This window comes from Sinohyriopsis cumingii, chromosome 14 (assembly GCF_028554795.1).
Source record: "Sinohyriopsis cumingii isolate HCF-2022 chromosome 14, ASM2855479v2, whole genome shotgun sequence".
Classification (NCBI taxonomy): domain Eukaryota; kingdom Metazoa; phylum Mollusca; class Bivalvia; order Unionida; family Unionidae; genus Sinohyriopsis; species Sinohyriopsis cumingii.
In genome coordinates, this window is record NC_142974.1 from 102,863,983 (window position 1) to 102,885,822 (window position 21,840).

At 33.9% G+C, this 21,840-nt stretch overlaps 1 protein-coding gene across 1 annotated transcript in view; it reads right to left on the reverse strand.

The window, feature by feature from the left end:
- Positions 1-971: 971 nt before the first annotated feature.
- Positions 972-21,840, reverse strand: part of LOC149784518 (uncharacterized) — an 84,824-nt gene continuing 63,955 nt past the window's right edge. Inside the window, exons 12-14 of the mRNA XM_089933001.1 lie at positions 12,171-12,674; positions 7,542-8,162; positions 972-6,075 (exon numbers count right to left, since the gene is read on the reverse strand). Coding sequence (XP_089789127.1) covers positions 7,578-8,162; positions 12,171-12,674 — 1,089 coding nt within the window. The 3' untranslated portion in view covers positions 972-6,075; positions 7,542-7,577. The remainder of the gene's footprint in view (positions 6,076-7,541; positions 8,163-12,170; positions 12,675-21,840) is intronic.

Consider the following 21,840-nt stretch of genomic DNA (forward strand, 5'->3'; position numbering starts at 1 on the left):
ACAATGAAAATGAAATAAGTTTACTGCATTATATGGTCAAACAAATTAAAAACCTCCAAACATGCAGACTTTTATACATGGGGGGGGGAGTTGCTTCCTAACAATTTCAAGCCCCAGCCTGACAATGATGTCACATCTTGTGTAAGATCCATCACAACCAAGAACAATTGGTAACCATGACGTCACTGATACTACATCAACCTACATTAGCTACTTCCTAAGAAAACATGGCTGCAGGAAGACCTATGAAAAGAGCAAAGCGTCCACAACAATTCACAAAACAGAGTCAACCATGGAAATATGGTGTACAGATAGCCAAGAGTGACCAACCAGGATCTAGGTTGCAATCTGGCTCTGCATCTGCATTAATAAAGCGGCCAAGATTAGATGTTTATGAAGAGTCACTATCATCTTGTGGCCCAAATCAAGTGCCATCCAAGCTTCGCCCTGAAAAGGAGAGAAACAATGAAGAAAACATCATTGTTGGGTCACATCAGGAGGCAACCGGTGTGGACAACATCAATGGAAATATAACAATTAACATAAAAAAACTTAATATTATATTGGAAAAGTTGCACATAATGCATGATAGAGTTGGAAGTTGCAAGCGATACAGAAAACAGATGTATGCAAGCAAAACTCAAGGACTATGTGCTTTTTTAACCATTAAGTGTACAAACTGCAATCTTCAGGAAGCAGAACAGGCTGCCTTTCCAGAAAAGTGCCCAGGACAGAGAAAGAGAGGCCCACTCACGGGAAATTTAAATGAGATGTTGGCACTTTCTTGCTACAAGACCAAAGTTGGAGTGACTGACCTAAGATTTATCATATCATGTCTCCTTCTTCTGGCTACATATACAAGAAACTTAATGAACTGTCTAGTACTATAATAACTGTCAATGAATATTGTAACAGATTGGGGGTGGGTATGGGCTAACTTGTGTAAACGTAATAATAAATTGCAAGAATGCTCAAAGTCAGGACCTTTTTATTTTTGACTATGAAATTGTGGTAAGATGCTTAGTACAAGAAATATGACTAAAACATGAATGTATGTGTTTGATTACGTGTAACGTATGCAATACACAAATGTTATAATATGCTGGCCTTCATAACCTTAACATAGTCACTCAGCGAGAAATGGACGACCCACAGAGTATTTTGAAAGTTAACCCTAAATTCTTAGTGTGGCGGGAGATAGCTGCTTATTTATGTGGCACCATATTACTTTTATATTAAGCTTGACTCAATAGCAGTGAATTGAATTTGTTTGAATTGAATTGATTCTTATTGTTGTACTATATATAATTCCAGTCTAGTTTTGAGAATAAAGAAATTAAAATTTGTAGACTTGTCTTATTTTTATAAGTATCTGTGAGCTTTTTAACGCCATCCAATAAAGTTGTAATTATAACTACCTCAATGGTGGAGAGATGTTGATTAAAGCGCTGATGTTGACAGCTATCTGCCGAATTTCGAATTTCACTCCTATTTATACTCTTTGGAAAGTAGTCATGTGATGTAAACATAACCAATCATTGCTTGTCCGGGACGCCGAACAGGTCTGGTGGTGCCGAACAGATACTCTACAACCAGCGACACAAACTGAGGGTTAATATACAATTTAACTATCATCACTTGTCCGTTCACACTCTGACATTAGCAAATATATAAACATTACGTATTTTGTCGTGTCCGTCAAACGTCAACGTACTTGAAATCGTAACCATGACAGTTAAGCTTGGGTGAAGAGTACACAACTACCAATGAACGCTGATAACATTGAAAATATATTGACCAGCATAAAAACGAAGAATACACCGTTAAATATTCAAAACATACTTATTCTAGTATAAAAGAAGGCCAGCATTTACAATCAACAAGTGAAATTTAATTAAAAAAATGTGCACTTGACAAATTTACTGTGTGGAACCGGTCATGTGATCTAGTGTCGGCCATCTTGCCTGCAAACGTATTTTCGTAATGTCAGCTGTTGGAATAGAGCTTAGTGCTATTCAAATGATGAGTTGTCATGGGAATTTAAGGGTGGTAAACATATTTTTTGGTGTGACAAATTCATATGAAATAAGATTCCAGAAGATTTTGTGAGTATTTAACGATGTGCAAGGTTGAATTTCATGACGCATGTTACCACATGACCGGCAATCACAGTTGACATAAACATGAACGGTTTAATACAGATATCAAGGTAAGTCGCGATCTATACACTTCTGATACATTACAATGTTTAAATTCATTCTTTCAGCAGTTTATATGTTCACTGACATGAACAACATGTTAAATTTATGACATAGAAAAACCACCATTCCCATCCATCCTATTACAGCTTTAGAACCCCAGGTTTATTACAAAATGCTTTGGTGGCAAATCAAAAATTTGTTCATGAGGTTAATCAGTTAACATACAAAGGCATTCATGTACAGACAGACACTGCATACAACCACAGACCACAGAGTCGGGGGGGAGTCTGCCACACAGTCTGTGGCTATAGTCGTGGAACATTCCACAAGCAGAAAACTTCCCATCTGTGTGTCCATTGCAAACAAATTATGTGGGAAAAAAAAACCTGCATCCACTTAAACTGCAAAAAAGATCATCGCACAGAAGACTCGATGTCCTCCACAGAAACCAAATTAGCAAAGGAAAATTTAAATAAGCTTGAACTGTTAAACATACTAAAGATTGGTTCTTTAACTTGTGATGCAAGCGCTCAGCTTGAAAAGACTGTCTGGGAACATTCGGCTAAGATTCAGAGACCCATACGACAATTTACATGCTATGTGCATGCAATGCGCACACTTCAAAAACATGTTAAAAATGTACATTTAATTGGTCCCTTCCCTGGTAAGGACTCTTTCAACAAAAAATGGCAACTGCTGTCAGGAGAAGAGTACATTTTGAGCTTGAACGCATACAACAACATTTCAGTTCTGAAGAAGCATTTATGGAAAAGGCAAAGGCAGCCGTCCAAAATATTATCCAATGTTTCAGTAATAAGCATGGAAATTGTCGAAATACATCCTTAGTTTGCCTTGACCATTTAGCATCCTATTCATCAAAATTTCTGCCATATGGTAAACATTTAACTCTTTCTTCTGATGATATTGAAAAGCTTGAATCGGTACTAAGACATTTTGTCTTAGATGTCAAGCTAAGTAAAATTTCATGCCTTCTAAACACTAATAAATGTGAAAGATTGCACAATAGGATTTTTACATATGCACCTAAGACATCAGTATGGAGCAGAAATTTTGATGCATTATGTCGTTCAGCCATGAAAGTCTACACTCATACTGGCCAAGTCTCGTGGAATTGTTTCTAATAAATCTGATCCAGTATTTCAGCACATGGTAGAACGGGATCAAAGAACAGTAAAAGAAAGGGAGAGGAAATCGAGTTGTCAATATAAGTATCGACGCTACATCAAACGCAAACAAAAATGCAACAGAAAACTTATACAAAATTCAATGTTTGCCAGTTCAATAAATAATTTTGTAACCAATGAACATTCATTAAATCCGTTAAATTAACACCATTTAACCAATATTAAATTTACCTGACTATCACAGTACACACCTCCCATAGCCCCTATGGCCTTGGCATTCACCATTGGCTTTACATGATTTTCTAGCCATGTTTACACTTTTTGCTTCAAGTGATAAATGATCAGGATTTATACATGTTTTTGTATGGCATCTATGCGATACCGCACACTGAGATGGTAGTGAGTTTACCATAGTTTCTACATAAAACTTCAGTCGGTGAGCCAAAACAGTCTTTCTTTTCCCACGAAAGGTTATATAAATTATTCCATAACCATGTCGGTCATGTGAGCCTGTCCAAATGTGACACTTGCTGGTGACTTGTGTATGTCAAGCTAAAGCTCTTTTAAAGGTAATTAATTCTTGATCTGTTAATTTACTGTGAAATATTTGTGACATATCAAGACCATACGATACTATAGAATTTTTTTTCTGAAAATAAAAACAATATTAAACACCATGCCAATGAATTTTGTTGTGTTTTATTTTGCATCTTTGTCCATATAGTTTTATTTGACAAATAAAAAAAAGAAAAAATACCCATATTATTACCAGTTCAAAGAATAATTTATATTGTCTTCCTTGAGAAAGGTGAAATTAATGCAATAATTTAAAAAAAAAAAAAAGTACACACGGAAGTTTCTAATTGCCATTAGTCAATGCCAAATTGTGTACAATGCCAAAGGACCTAACTCTTCTGAAGCCTACCTGCAACCTCTTAATTAAAGCATATTTTGGAATGAAAGACACATTTTAAGTTCTAAAATTTAGTGAATATAAACTAAATGAGCCAAAATTAATACAAACAGCAATAAATATAACTCCATGGGTATACACCCTAATGTTCTTTATAGGGGTGCTCACCAATTAATTTGAACTTTTGAGAGAGTGACATAGGTAAGGTGAAGTTGTTTGCATTTGTAAGATGCACAATGGAGATAATGTTGGCATACCTCTATGTTTCTTTTATGTAATGTGGCTGACATTTCTTTGGATACCGTACTTGTGGAAATTGTACATGATCTAAGCACACGGTACATCAAAATGGATGCTCCCCTGTGCTTGACAAATTAACCAGAATTAATCAAAAGTACACTAACTTTAGCAATTACTAAAATAGGGAAAATGAATTTTGCTGAAGTAGACAATAGCATTTACTGAAAGTGCATTGAACCAAGTACAAAATATCTGAAAAGTAAAAAAAGTTATCAGCTCTTTTTTCTACAATTTACCTCTGAAGTCCAGGAAGTGAAAATGACCATCTGGAGCTAGCAGTTTTTTAAACGAGCACATCTTAAGTGAACCCAAGCTGTATACTCTAGAACCCATAGTACACCCATCAATCATATAATAAAATAATGGGAATTAAAAGTTCTTTTAACAGCACCTAAGATATACAAAGTCTTTATTATATAGCCAGTATAACCAATGAAGAAATCATGGGAAATTCCTTTTCCTTAAAATTCTAACCCTATGCAAAATACGAAACTGTAGAGCGCCACCAAGAGGATTCTGTGTAAATTTAACATTGAAAGTATGACTATGTACCAGACGGAAGCCATTACTGGTTTATTTGAGTAAAACAATTTTGTACAAACATGGACTGGCAGTGGGAAATTGCTTATTTATCAGTTCATTCATGTTGTGTACTTCCCGTGTCTTGATCATGCACAAACAGTAGTCAAATCGGAACAATTTAATTTTGATTGGATGCGGTGACTTGCCACTGCATCCAATAAAATTCACGCAACTCAAAGCACTGAAATATATGTTTGATATGCCAAAGTGTAGATAGGGTTATCATGTCAGAAACTTGGCTAGCGAAGATGCCATAGTCAATGCTGTAACTGTTTTCTCTTTCTGCTAAAAAAAAAACATCCAATGGCAACTCATATGCCTTCAAATAACCATACAGGTCTCACACATCCTGATGATGCATCCGAATTATGCCCTTACACAGTAATGACTCAAGTCATGTGATTATGCATAATGCTGGTTTGAATTATGCCACATACAGTAATCATTATTGGCATTGCATTTTGCATGGTCCTGGTTCCTAAATATAGCCAAATACAGTTGTCTCTTGGCTTGGGAATATGCATGTTGCTGGGTCTTAGTTACGGCCACACACAGTAGTGACATTTGGCTTGGGATTATGCATGATGCCGAGTCCTAATTATGGCCATGTACAGTAATGTCTCTTGGCATGCAGGCTCCTGGGTCTTAATTATGGCCATATTCAGTAGTGTCTCTTGGCATGCGGGCTCCTGGGTCTTAAATATGGCCCCATACAGTCGTGTCTTTTGGCATGCAGGCTGCTGGATCCTAGTTACGGCCATATACATTAGCATTGCTTGGCTTGGGATTACGTGTCATGTTTGGTCCTAAATATGACCACATACAGGAGTGATTCTTGGCATGAGATCATGTATTAAAAGGAAATTTCTCCTGGTGCATTGGATCAAGTCAAGCATTCTTCTTCCACAAGGATAGTAACTCTAACAGGAAAAACCTGGAAAAAAGCATACAGCTCATGCTATAGTTTCCAAATTTATAAAAATAATTTCTACATTTATAAACATCCACATTTATAAAAAATCACAAGGACTGCTAGAATTTAGTCAGGGAAACAGTAGATGCATGTTTTATGTCATCAAAGCGCTATAACCTAACTACAGCATAATTTACAAGTGTGTAATTAAAATAAAACCCATAACTTTATATGATGTACATAAAGCTTGGTTGTTTTCTATTAAGGTTTCTATACCAAAAGTCAATAAAATATATAAATGGTCACTAATATAATGTCTATAATTAATTACTCAAAACAAAGCCTGTATGTGTGTATGCATGTATGTATGTATCTATGTGAAACAGCATTTAATGACACCTCACCACAATAATGATTGTTTGGTGCCATCTAGCGATAAAGTTTAAGAAATTGTAAAAATGAATTGCACAAGCAATTCAGGAATATAAACAGTTCTGATAATTTAAAGATGAATGATAACAATATAATGATATAAAAGGTAAAGATGTAAAAATTATATAAAAGGTATATCAAATAAAATATTAAATTCAAACATGTAAAGTCCTGAAAACATTAAGTAAAATTTTCATATATGGACCATATTCCCTCAAAAAAGTTTAAGATTTTGTTTTCTGAACATACACTGTATTGATTTTGGGCCTATAAATTTCATCTTCTAAATGATTTGATGCATTAGAGAATAGTTGGGAAGTATGATGTGGAATGGTTCTTTCTCTCAATATGGACATTTTCTAAATGCAAGTTCAGATGTTCTTAAAGTTAAGTTACTGATTGTGTATCTGATAAAGCATCTGGAGGTTTAAAATTTACAAACCGACCCATACACTTCTGAGTCAATGTCAAGTTTAGATCTTATAAATGACCTGTGAGACTTTCTGATCTGCTCCTCGATCTCTATTTTCCGAGACTCTCATTAAATCTGGGACTTTTTCATATCTATCCCTGACATATCTAACCTATTGAGTCAAACTTTGTTACATTCAAATATTTGTTAGCCAAATTTGGTATCCTCCACAACAGAAAAAACAACCAACCATCAAGAAAGAAATATGGATCCACATGAATTCAATGTATTCAGCAGAAGTACATACTATTTTAGATTTTTAAAATTGGAACCCATTTTCTTTTGCCCATTTCTTAACTCAATTTATCTGTAGTTGATTTTAAATAATATTTATTCTCTTTATCCTGTAGATAAAAAAATCACTGTCATATCATGGACATTTACTAAAGTGGAGATAAAGTGAGGAAGGTGTTCCTTTAGACCTAGGCTGAATAGGCTAAATTCATTATGTGGTACTTCCATGTGGAGTCATAAGCTTTCTAGAAAATTAAAAAAGATGGTGACTGTGTGTTCTTTTTCTTAAGAGCTTCTCTTTAGTCAGCTGTATTTTAATGTGCCATCACAATTTGTTTATTACACTTACCTGTATCTCTTATTTATGCTTCATGATCTTTTGTAGCTAACAGGCTTCATAGACAGAGATCACCTGTCTCTTTTGCTTCTCTAACTGTTCCCTGTATACCTGTGTACCAAGACCATTTTCAATGTCCTGTAGCACAGCATCAATTTTGTCCCAGTAATCATTAAAATCCTGTTGGTTCATTTTTCCATCCATGGAATGACCTACAATATGATTCCTATATGAACGAATTCGCTCCACACTAGCTCCTAGAGAGCTATCCCTTGGCTGATCTTGTGGTTCATTTCCCCAGCCTGTTTGCGGAGCAAGAACTGTGCTGACATTTCTGATTAGAGTATATAGCAAGGACAGATCAAACTGGTCCACTGTTCCTGTTGTCTGCACCTGAGGATCTGGGAAAACTAACTGACATTGATCTGGGTTAAGAAGCGGTTTTCCATGTCTCCGTCTCTTGGTCAAGATGCCATGATTTGCCAGGATTGCTTGGTAGATGTCTTTGTATGGCGCAGGAAAGTTGGCAAGGAGAACTGCTCTCAGAGCATTTCCACAAACAGTCACAAGAGCAACACATAGGCGAGCATAATTCATGTGCTCAGGTGCTATGGGTGCATCGGAATCATGTCCCTAAAGATGAAAGAAAGCTAATATTATTACAACACAACTTTCAACAGTAACTAAATATAAAGGTCAAGGAAAAATAAAGTTTATTTGATCATCACACTAATGTAGAAGATATAAAAGATAATTTTAGTTCTATTTTACTGCTCATAAACATTTATAAAATCAGTAAAATGAAACATGCATCTGGCTGTCAGTGAAGCAAGAATAGTTCGTTCCAATATATCTCCAGATTTTTGCAAAGATGGTTTTCTATCAAGTTCTTTCTATCATTTTTTTAAAGTATGGATGACTTTTGCATCAAATGTGGTACCACAAGGAAAAACTGAAGTTGATGAGAAAATGTTATGCTGCACACTACACAATATCATTGATCACGTTGATTAACTGACCTTGCTGACAAAAAATACTTTAAAACTACATAATTTACCTAACATACCCTTTTTGAGTCTACAGTAGCCATTGCAAGCATTCATTATCATGCAGAAAATAAATTCAGACTAATCTTAACAACAAAAAAAAAACTAATTTGACACAGTTTTCATTTCAGGCCAACAAGGCATCATACAAAGTTAATTTATTGAAAATCCCATGTTGATAAGACTCCATTTAGAAGTCTTAGTGATAGCAAAGTTATCAAAGTGGCTTCCATGGTGGCCATATTTACTGTCCAACGGTTCCATTTTCATTTAGCACCAAATAGACCTTAAATGTTGCTAAAAGTGCCTAATTCCTTTCACATGGAGTATTTGAAATAAATAATGTACTTGGAGTGACATTTAATGATGCTAACCTAAACATTTACTGAGTTACAAATATGATAAAATTGACAATGCCATATGGAATAAAACTATAGTAACTTCCAGTTTCAATGATATTAATGGTATCACTATATGGTATTTCAGATTACCAGCAATTGGAAAATTGTGCCACTGATGCTAAAATGCCTTTTACACAGTTTTGTTTTGAAGAGAGAGAGGGAGACATATATATTGCACTGCACTTTTCTTCTTGTACCATGTGATCAAAAAATATGTCATGATATTAGAAAGAGATTTTAGCCCTTCTTCTTGATATTTTATATCTAACTACCCTGCATTTAGTTGAAACTTTTTTCAAAGATAAAAAAAGTGAAACTATTAAAAAAACTGCCAGCATAATGTGTAATTTTATTTCCAAGTAAAAAGACCTCTCCATTCTCCAATAAGTATTATTATCCTTTATGAGTAAGTGCACAAACACTTCCTGTAGTTTGGTAGCATTTGGTTTTGATCTTTGTTCAAGCTAGTTGTTACATTAAATTGCTGACCATTCTGCAGGTGAGTACAAATGTGTCACTGGTTGAGAAACTTAAATGAATAAGCACTGGCATTACCTTTCATTACATGGTACAGTATTCATAATACCCTATGTGGAGCCTCATTTCCCTATTGGTAACCTCACTAATTTGATCTGGTATCCCTAAATCTTGCCATGTAACAGGTGCGAGCATGGATGACCTGACAAAAACAGTAACCCTAACACATTTAATTAGCATGTAAATAGCTCTGCAATGTCATGCGGTTCTTGGGACAATGGATATTGCAAGTAAAACTAGAAGGAATTGTTTACTCTGGTATGAACTGATGTAAGCAGTTCCCTTTCACTCCACTCAAACTTTCACAAAAGTGCATAATTATATATTGATAGCATGATTGGCACAATTTTCACTCAAAACCATTTAAATATTGCCAGAAGTATAATAGTCGAAATCCTATGTCAGTGCCATTATTCATGCAAGAGTAGTGATAAAACCATTTTTATGATGGCCATTGTGATGCAGCATTATAGGTCACTATTGCTCATTCCAAGCCAGATGTGTATTGCTATTATAGCATTTTAATGTCATAAAGACCATCCATTCAGATTCATATTGCTCTAAATGCATTCTAGTGTCATGAAGACCATCCATTCAGATCAATATTGCTCTAAAACATTTTAGTGTCATGAAGACCATCCATTCAGATTCATATTGCTATAATAGCATTTTAGTGTCATGAAGACCATCCATTCAGATTCATATTGCTATAATAGCATTTTAGTGTCATGAAGACCATCCATTCATATTCATATTGCTATAATAGCATTTTAGTGTTATTAAGACCATCCATTCAGATTCATATTGCTATAACAGCATTTTAGTGTCATGAAGACCATCCATTCAGATTTGTATTGCTATAATAGCATTTTAGTGTCATGAAGACCATCCATTCAGATTCATATTGCTGTAATAGTATTTTACTGTCATTAAGACCATCCATTCAGATTTATATTGCTATTATAGCATTTTAGTGTCATGAAGACCATCCATTCAGATTCATATTGCAGTAATAGCATTTTAGTGTCATTAAGACCATCCATTTAGAAGAAGTAGCCATTTAAAGATTTTCAGCAGCATCATCCAGGCTTTTGAGGCTGTTATTCTGGATGTTGGAACAGCATTCTTTCAATAAGGAATAACTGTATTTTGCAAAAAGGAATTCATTTTTACATACTGACATGACCATTAACTGCAAAGTAGATGTTTTCATATGTTTCAGATTCTTCAAGCTTAGCTCAGATTGGAATCATTTTCATACATGACCATCTACTTACAGTGAGAAGTGCTTTATGACACCTCTCACTGCTTTATGACACCTGTTTAAGACAAGTAGTTTTAACAGAATTTTCAATATGGCTGCCATGGTGGCCATATTGGATGTCAGATTAGCATCAGTTACATCCAGGACTAACTAGACATCATAGAAGTCTTTTGATTAAAAATCCCATAGTAATATATATGCATAAAGTCAGAGACAGTTATAACAAGATGTAACCAGGTGACAGATGTAAGAAGAAAGACCATAACATAAGTTCATATGGTCTGTGTTCATTAGAGCTAAAAATGTACACCAGAGCATATAAATTTGTAAACAATACTTTTTTTTATTTTGAGCAAAAATAAACTACAATTTGGTGGCATATTTTCAAATTTTGTGGAACACTTGGAATTGCCCATTCTAGATGCAACCCTGAAATATGACCTCCAGAGTGGTAAGAAGCTCATTCAGATATAAGGTCACCTCATTAATATACAACTCTTTTGTTATTCATCTGACTCATGCAAGACCTTGATGAGATAAGCTATTACTCCATATTCAATCTAAATTTTTAGCCTCGTGCATGATCGATCTTGATGAAATATTATTTATCAAATTAGAAATGGATAAATTATAGAAAGTATAAGTACTACAGCCTTGACAAAAATTTTATTTGGAGAAATGCCAAATTTTTTAATGTTTTTCATGTCAAAACTAATGCTAGATGATAAAATCTAGGATACAGCTGCAGTTTCACATTTGTGGCTAACTCCATTCAAGTACATTATTTAAGTGAAAACAAGCTTAAAGTTTTTTTGTATTTTTTGGAATGAATATAGTAAACCAGCATTTATTAAAATGTGTATTTTACAGTTAATACAAAGTAAAAAGAAAACATTTTAACTTTTATTGCCAGTTCCAACAAGTCTTTGATATAATTGTTTTCCTGCAAATTAAACTTCAAAATATGATGACCGATATGTCCTTAATTCGATCACATGATAAATTTTCAAGCTCAGATTGTAAACAGATTAAATTTTCAAATATATCACATGGTAAATTATCAGGGTTCAGATGACGGCCTAACAACAAGAATTTATTTCATGACATAACATATTTTCCCTTAGATTTTGGCAACTAATGTCAACAACAGTCATTATACATGCTTAAACCACATATCAACAGGATGACACATTATATTATGTGATGTATAAATGCCTTATCCATTAGGAACAGCTTCTCCTATAGTGCTATATGGTGGGTAAAAGTGACCTCACCAATGGTTTGGGCACTTGTGTACAAGACTAGACAACACTACAATAGAACATTATGTCAGAAAAAGGCAATAATAAAATAGTATTTCCCTTCCTTTCAGTAATATTGAATAACAACTCACCTCATCTACAAACCACATCTGAAATGGTACTGCTCTGCCATCTGCAGAGAACACTTGGGTTGGTGACCACCATGTACACAACTCGTATTGTAAATTCTGGCCCAGATATGAGGTAATCTTGGAGAGATTCAGTGTAATGAACTTTCTAACTCTGGTACACAACTTTGCATCAGGGGTCTTGACTTCATCAATCACCATCCTTGTTATTCTTGCAAACACAATATGGTTTCTACAGTGCAAGGTCAATCTGTGGAAAAGGTCAATGTCAAAAACACAGCAACCACAGAAAATGAGATGTTCTGATGTCCCCTTCTTCTTGGCAACAGGCCAGTGAGCTATACAGGCAGCAATAAGCCTGTGGAATATGGGTGGTGGTAAAAACTTCCCTGTAAAGTCACAGCACAGGACAGGTGTGCTCACCATCTGTGGATCTTGTCCAGGGCAAATGATTTCTCTCGGCGTATCTTGACGAAGCATACAAGGGGTAAGGAAATAGTTCTCCACCTAAAATTATATATAAATACATTAGATATGAATTAATAAACTGAAAATGTTACTCGTTTTAATTAACTACATTTACTACTAAATACAAACTTACTCAAATGGGTCTCAAGACATTAATGATGCCTTAATGAATTTATCAAATTCCTTCATGATCAAGACTAATTAAAGATGTAATTGATTACATGATTCTGTTTCATTTAGCATATTGACAGTGACTGGGTACCATTATTTAAAGTAAGCAGAGACATGGTTTAAGCTATTCACCAATGTTTGAATAATTTTGCCATCTTGATACACACATGCATACTTAGATACTGATTCAAAACTGTATTTGTCTTTTTAAAGTCACCTTTTGATCTTCAAGGGAGGAATATCTATCTCTTAGTTGTGTGTCTGTTTATTCTGCATGTGTTTTGTGTCACATTATACATTGTGCATCATTGTATGTATTGATACAAAGCATAAGACATTGCGTATTATGATATGTATTGATACAGGGCATAAACACATTGTGTATTATGATATGTATTGATACAGGGCATATGCACATTGTGCATTATGATATGTATTGATACAGGGCACAGGCACATTGTGTACAATGATATGTATTGATACAGGGCATAAACACATTGTGTATTATGATATGTATTGATACAGGGCATAGGCACGTTGTGTATTATGATATGTATTGATACAGGGCACAGACACATTGTGTACAATGATATGTATTGATACATGGCATAGACACATTGTGTACAATGATATGTATTGATACAGGGCATAACACATTGTGTATCATGATATGTATTGATACAGGGCATAGACACACTGTGTATTATGATATGTATTGATATAGGGCATAGGCACATTGTGTATTATGATACATATTGATACAGGGCATAGGCACATTGTGCATCATGATATGTATTGATATAGGGCACAGGCACATTGTGTACAATGATATGTATTGATACAGGGCACATGCACATTGTGTACAATGATATGTATTGATACAGGGCATAGACACATTGTGTATTATGATATGTATTGATACAGGACATAGGCACATTGTGTATTATGATATGTATTGATACAGGGCACAGGCGCATTGTGTATCATGATATGTATTGATACAGGGCATAGACACATTGTGTATTATGATATGTATTGATACAGGGCATAGGCACATTGTGTATTATTGTAAGTATTGATACCTTGACACCATAACAAGCATATATAACTTGTGTAGATTGCATAGTCTATGAGTCAAACATACCATCATAAAGCGTGGACTGTGCTGACAACATGAGCAATAAATATGCACTGATTAAAATTAAATTGTGTTATGTAACCTCAATGTATTTAAGAATTTCTTCATATCTTTTTACTCAATTTGTTTGCAAATAAACTTCTTATCAACAGCTATAAACAAACTGGAGACAGTATACACCTTAGGATGATAATTTTTGTATTAAGCATGAAAAGAAAATATACAATACATGTATACTAGTCAATATTGTATCAGATTAATTGAATTATTCAAACTTTATTTTCCCTAATGCTTTTCATTCATGCCAGAATGACCCTGAGCAATAACCTGTTCATCCCAAAATCATCATACATCTCTTCCATATATTAAAGTGCACTCCATACTGAAACCATTGACAAGGTATAGTGTCAAGAGGCACTATTAAACATTTTTATTCCATTTAGTGACCTTGAGCTTTGACTTTCTGGTCTCAAACCAACAGTGTTCCTCCTTAAGTAACAAGTAAGTTATCAACAAACTTTGGTGTATGTACATGGTTGGGAACTACAATCCATGTGCAGAAAAAAAAAATTCTTCTTTCAAAGTGACCATGAGTTTTGACCCTAATGTTCCAGGTCTGTGATATAAACTAATGATACTTTACAACAACCATTTTTTGCATCAATAAAAAGGACCATGACCATTTACCTTTTGAGTCCAAGTTTTACAAGCTTACCTCACGTTCATACAACCCTGACTGTTTTAGGTACAGGACAAAGAGTAAATGGCTTTATGTAGAAACCTTTATATTTTCCATTCAGTCACAATATCATTAACCTCTGACCTTTTGTCCACAAAGCTGATGTACTGACAAAATAATAACATCATATGGCTTGTACATAAAAACAATGTCTTAAGGTAAGAAGGGTTACTAATAATTATTTTTCTTTGTTTCATTTCTGTTGTCTAATGGAGTTTATTTAGCATTACGTGTCTGATAAACAAGAGGTCCTTGATGGGACCTGTACACTTCTGAATGAAAGGAATATCCAGGAATCTAAGATAAGATTCTTTATTGTACAGATGGGAGTTGAAACCCTCTCTAATATTCTAGAGCAATAACAACGTTTTTAAAATGGCCACTTAGCTGACCTGACTGGATATAATCAGCTTCATTTTCATCTAGGAACAACTATAGACTATATGAAGTAGTGAAAACAAGATTTTCAAGATTGTTGTCATGGCAACCATATTTGATTCAGGTTTGTCGCTGTCTTTTTAAGACCAACTAGAAGTCATGACATATTTATGTGGCAATCCTTTCAGAAGTAACAGTAACAAGATATAAAGGATGGTCATCAGGGTGGTATTATTGGATGCTAGATAGGCCATAGGATATATGTATGTGTAAAATTTCTTGGCAATCATCCAAATAGTTTAAGCGGGGAATTGATAACAAACAGGCAATGTATTGGTGACAGACAGCAGGCAGGTCCATAAACTATCCTGGTTCATGACCAGCAGAGCTAAACATTGGTCCAGCCAGTTTTAGTATACTAGCTTTCAAAATTAATAGCTGAAGCAAGAGGCCAATATATCTAAGATCACTCACCTGGCAGACAGACATCTGGCAAATAGCCAAATGTAAGAGCAGTTGTAAAGAAATGGGGGACAGGTGGATGCTTGTAGAAATTTTGTTCAATGCATCTGATTCATGTTCATTCAAGGTTTGTATAGTTTTTTTTATCATCAACATGCATCCAATATTGAAAGGCCTCTATGCCATGCTGCTTTCAATCAATGGTGGTAAAATTCTATTCAGAGAGTTTTTGAAATAAAATTTTGAATGCTTTAATTACTAGTTTTAGTAATGACAGCAATATCTGAAGGCTGATAAACATCATTTATATAAATCTTAACACTTTCAAGCAAGGGTACTTTCTGCCAAAAGAGGTTAAAATTGAGCTTAGTCGTTTTTGTGCCAGTTGTCTTTTGGCAGGTCATTTGGATTTGTTCAAACTTGGAGGCTCTCTATTATAGAATTCCTTGTCAATCTGATCAAATTATTTTCAGTCATTATTGTGAATTTGTTTTTAAATTTTTTTCTTCTTTATTTCTCAACAGTGTTAGTAATGACAGTCATATCTGATGGAAGATCATTTGGCTTGTTACATTTTTGCAGGTAGAAAAAGCAAGCTGTGTAATCTAATAAGGGACTCATTCTATAAAGGATGAAAAGAGTTTCCATGAATCAACAAGTCCATTTAGTCTTTTTAACTGTGATAACAAAGGTTTTTAAATTAGCTGTTGTGGTACACATACTGGATGTCAGCTTGGTACCATTATCATTTAAGACAATACAGCTATTTTTTTAAGTTTTCTAGTGCAAACCCCATAAAACTGATAATCATCCATTCAGGGGATTTTAAGACAGTAGTCTTGCCAGCCTTATTGGTTGTACAAATGGAGCTATTTGCATTTAGAACCACAGATCAGCTATATATCATAAGAAGTCTACTGGCCATCCATTTGAAGAGTAGAGATAACCATATTTTCAAAATATGAATTTCCAATGCTAATCTGTCACTAAGAGGATACATTCTTGGTGCCTAGCCCAATGCCTATCTGTCATTAGGAAGATACATTATCTGTGCCCAATACCTATATGCCAACAAAGCTAATTTGAGACGTTGCATTATGAGTATATCAGATTCTACCACACAGTCAAGCAGATATGACTGATACTGGAAAGAAATGAGGATGTTTCGAATAAGGGTCAAAGGTGTGCTTGTCCAATCAAGTAAAAGAGTCATTGAACTATGTTATACAATCATGGTAGATATTTGAAATGTATTGATGAAAATGTTAAAAAGTTAAAAGTGCAATAACAGTGTTTTTTGCTCTCTAAAAAATTCACATGTTTTATAAAAATCTTCAAGGTGAGGTATGACAAAAAGAATGAAATGCTTCTTGATGTTGCAGTGCTAAAAACCAGTCAATTCAAGTAGGTACTGGAACTGTTACAGTTTCATATCTGAACAGCCATGTTAAAGTCATTAGGATTTAAGGCTTTATGTGAAAGCATGACTCATATATTATCAATAAATACTGTAGATGTGCAAGTAAACTTGCAACTCATTCCACTGTCATTGGTTCTGTGGGTATAAATGTATGATTTTGTATTTCAGCAGACTGCAAACAGTGTGATCTTGTATTATGGTGATCACCTAGGAAAATTTTGCCAATCCACTTATGCATGAATGGTATGCTAAATGTCAAAACATTTTTAATATCTGTTGTGACCAGATGATTATGATTGGCTTGCTTAGAAATAAATGATTTTATTAGTTGAACCCATTCAAATGATCACAGAACTGATTGACTGTCAACTAGCTATTGCAAAGAGATCTACAGCAGGCATTCATGCTTTAAGAAAAGTTCAACAGAATAGAGGATTAGAGTCCATTTCATAAAGTATTTATAGTACTGCAGGATAAGAATCTGTTTCAGTGAGTATTTACATTATTGCCTGTATATATGGTTGTTTATATTCTCTTTATTAATTAAAACATGTTTACTGAATAAAGTAAATTGTACAATGCTATATGTTTAGTATAGTATGCTTCCAGTAGTGTTTTGTTAAATCAGTGATATACCAGGTCAGTTAGCTTATAGCTTCTAGTATAATTTTGACCCATCAATGATATTCTGTGTTAATTATCTTTCTGCTTCCTGTAGATTGTATGATATATCATTGATATACCTTCTTAATTAGCCCTTTGCTTCCTGTAGATTATATGATATATCAATGATATTCCATGTTAATTAGCCCTTTGCTTCCTGTAGATTTCATGATATATCAATGATGTTTCATGTTAATTAGCTCTTTGCTTCCAGTAAACATTTGATACACCAATGATATGCCATGTTAATTATCTTTCAACTTCTAATAGAATTATGATTATACAATGACAAACCATGCTAAATAGCTTTCTGCTTCTATTAGATTTATGACATATCAGTGATATATCATGTTAATTAGCTCTTTGCTTCCAGTAGATTTAGGATATACCAATGATATGCCATGCTTAAATTAGCTCTTTGCTTCCAGTATATTTTGGATATATCAATGATATGCCATGCTAATTAGCTTAATGCTTACAGTAGATTTAGGATATATCAATGATATGCCGTGCTAATTAGCTTAATGCTTTAAGTAGATTTAGAATATATCAATGATATGCCATGCTAATTAGCTCTTTGCTTCCGGTATGTTTAGGATATATCAGTGATATGCCATGCTAATTAGCTTAATGCTTTAAGTAGATTTAGAATATATCAATGATATACCATGCTAATTAGCTTAATGCTTCCAGTAGATATTGGATACATCAATGATATGCCTATGTTAATTATCTTTCTGTTCATTGTATACTTATGATATATCACTGATATACCTCATGTTCATTAGTTATTTGCTTCCAGTAGATCTCTGAATCATCAATGATATAAACTATGTAAATTAACTTGCTTCCAGTACACTCGTAAATGAGATACTATGCCAATTAGCCTTCAAAGTTAAAAACTATGATACCTCTACTTTCATTTATCAAAAGCTATGATATTTTACATACAAATTAGTATGCCATTAATGTTTCATGGAAGATAAATTTTAAATCTTTGCATGAATATTTATGAATCCTGTAAGGTCTATAGCAATCTTATATTTGCAGAACTTACAGTTTGTAATACCACATATATTTATCATCCATACAATGTTTAATATTATGTACGAGTCTTAGTGTATTATGTACTAGTCTTAATGTATTATCTATGAGTCTTAGTGTATTATTTACTAGTCTTAGTGTATTATGTATGAGTCTTAGTGTATTATGTAGGAGTCATAGTGTAGTATGTATGAGTCTTAGAGTGTTATTTACTAGTCTTTGTGTATTATGTATGAGTCTTAGTGTATTATGTATGAGCCGTAGTGTATTATGTATGAGTCTTAGTGTATTATTTACTAGTCTTAGTGTATTATGTATGAGTCTTAGTGTATTATGTAGGTGTCGTAGTGTATTATGTATGAGTCTTAGTGTATTATGTATGAGTCCTAGTGTATTATGTACTACCCTTAGTGTATTACGCATGAGTCTTAGTGTATTATGTATGAGTCTTAGTGTATTATGTATGATTCTCAGTGTATTATGTACAAGTCTTAGTGTATTATGTATGAGTCTTAGTGTATTATATACGAGTCATAGTCTATTATGCATGAGTCTCAGTGTATTGTGTGAGTCTTAGTATATTATATATGAGTCTCAGTGCATTATGTACAAGTCTTAGTGTAGTATGTACAAGTCTCAGTGTATTATGTATGAATCTTGGTGTATTATGCAGGTAATGTGTCAATTCTTCACATGTAGGTCATACTATTTGCCGTGCATTGTTATGTTTGTATCCATGAAATTCATTTTAGGTTCATGTATGTCACATGCACAAGTTTGTACTAAATCAGTATCAAGCTTATTTTTTTGTTATGAAACCTGCCTGTAAGTAATTAAGAGTTACTCAAATTTTCTAAGCATGCATTTAATATTAATAATTGATATCAAATGATCCTAGGTATGACCTGATTCCTCAAATTAGGTTCAGCAGTTATGTATATTGTTTTTACTTTGATTTCCACACCCCTTAGTCAGTCATAAGAACAAAAGTTAATACAGTTTCATTTAAAGCTAAGAAATCATGTTTTAAAATTAGCTGTTAATTTGGCAATATAAGGTCACTTGTACTTTGGTTAATGAATTAAAATTTAATGGGAAAAGTTTTGAAAAAGATGGGAAATATTTTCTAATACAGAAGAGGAAATAAACATGTTGCTGGAAAATATGTTTTCTGCTCATTTAGTTGATGTTTCTGTGTTATTTCTAACAATGTAATAGAGCCCCCCAAATCTGACGCTGAAACCATTGCAAATCAATGTTTGATCCATACTGTAACTTACACAATTTATACACTAGATAAAAACAGGGCGTTCCTAAAATAGACCCTGAAACCATTGCAAATCAACATTTGGTTCATAATCTAACTTATACAATCTCTACTTAGCATCAAAACAGGTTAAACAAGATTTTAATGGGACAGGTGTGGACAGCTAAACTTGACATTAATACAAGAGGGTCAACTGTAAAAATTCAGGTGGGTGCCAGTAAATATTTTAGTCACTGAGATGCTTAACACTTACATGAGATCTGCATGATGGTGGGGGTGTGCTCTACAGATATTATGAAGTTGCTCACATTTGCAACATGCACTATTGAGAGAATACTGGTATACCTGTAATGTTACTTGCATGTGCTCTTGCTGAAATTGTTTTGGCTTTTGTATTTGTAGAAACTGTATATGATCAAAACACACATTTAACTAAAATGATTACTCCATTTTGCTCAAAAATCAGCTTGAATTAATCTAAAGTACACTATCTTTAGCAGTTATTAAAATGAAGAAAATGAATTTTGCTACACTAGACAATACCAGCTTCTGAAAATGTGATGAATGAAGTACAACATTTATAAAAAGTGAAGAAAAAGTTACTGGTTCTTTCTTTAATATTTTTCTCTAATGTCCAGGAAGTGAAAATGACCAAGCAGAACACATCTGAAATGAGACCAAGCTGTATACTCTATAACCCATATTACACCCATCAATCGTACACCAAAATAATGCTGTATACTCTATACATGTAATCCATATTACTGGTACACACAACAAATATATACCAAAATAATTAAAATTTCTTTCAACAATACCTAAGATATACAAGGTTTTTTAAAAATAATTAATGTTAAACCAGTGAGGAAAATGGGTAATTCTTCTTCTTTAAAAATATAACCCTATGCAAAATGTGAAAACACAGAGTGCCACCTTAAAATAAACAAGTACAAATATTTCTTATTTTCTTACCATGATACATGATGTTCTGAATAAAATGATACATTGATGTTATGTATGAAAGTAAGCTAATTATGTTTAATATGTTCATGCTTACACGATATGTCTTGAGGCACTATTGTATGTTTAATGACCTTAATTATGTGAAAATCTGAAGTTTTAGAAGTAATTCTTTTCATTCTTTTGTACTGAAATTATGAAATAAATGATGACAAAGCAAAACTGCTTTCTTCAGTATTCTAGCAACAGAACAATAAGCAAATAATTTAACCTTTTAGCTCCATGTAACTCATCTGTTATATCCCTATTCAAATTGTACAATTTACTGGTGACATCTCAAGAATAATTGTGTCAGGTTTCATGTTCCTATCATCAGCATAACATTGGCTGCTATGTTAAGAAACTACAATGTTCATTTGTAAAATAGCTCACTTTCTATCATAATAAAGGGGGTGGGGTTGGGCTTGTTTGGGACTTTGCACTAATATATAATGTTCTGTTGGGGGGATACATGAGAATGATTCAAAAGGACTAGTCTGATGCTTGCAAATTAAATGTTTCAGCCATGCAACCAAAATTAAATCATACAGTAATAATACCTATGTGTTCTTTGGGGAGGGGGGTGCTCTCTGGATATTATGAACTTCTGAAAGAGTGGTGGGTGTAAGGTGAAGTTGTTGACATGTGCAGCATGCACAATGAAGAGTGTGGGTTGGACTTTTTACATAGCTTTTTTTCAAAATTTTTTAAAGTCATATCACTAAGATGTCTGCAGTGTGGCAGTTTATAGTGATGTCTAGCAATGGGGCATCATGCCGCAGACATGTAGCATGATGTCCTACCCAGTCACACTATCCTGATATGGGGCAGACCAGTCCTAACACTAACCTCTTAATGCTGAGCTCCAAGCAAGGCAGCTGTTAGTACCATTTTTTTAATAAGTCTTTGGTATGACTTGACGGG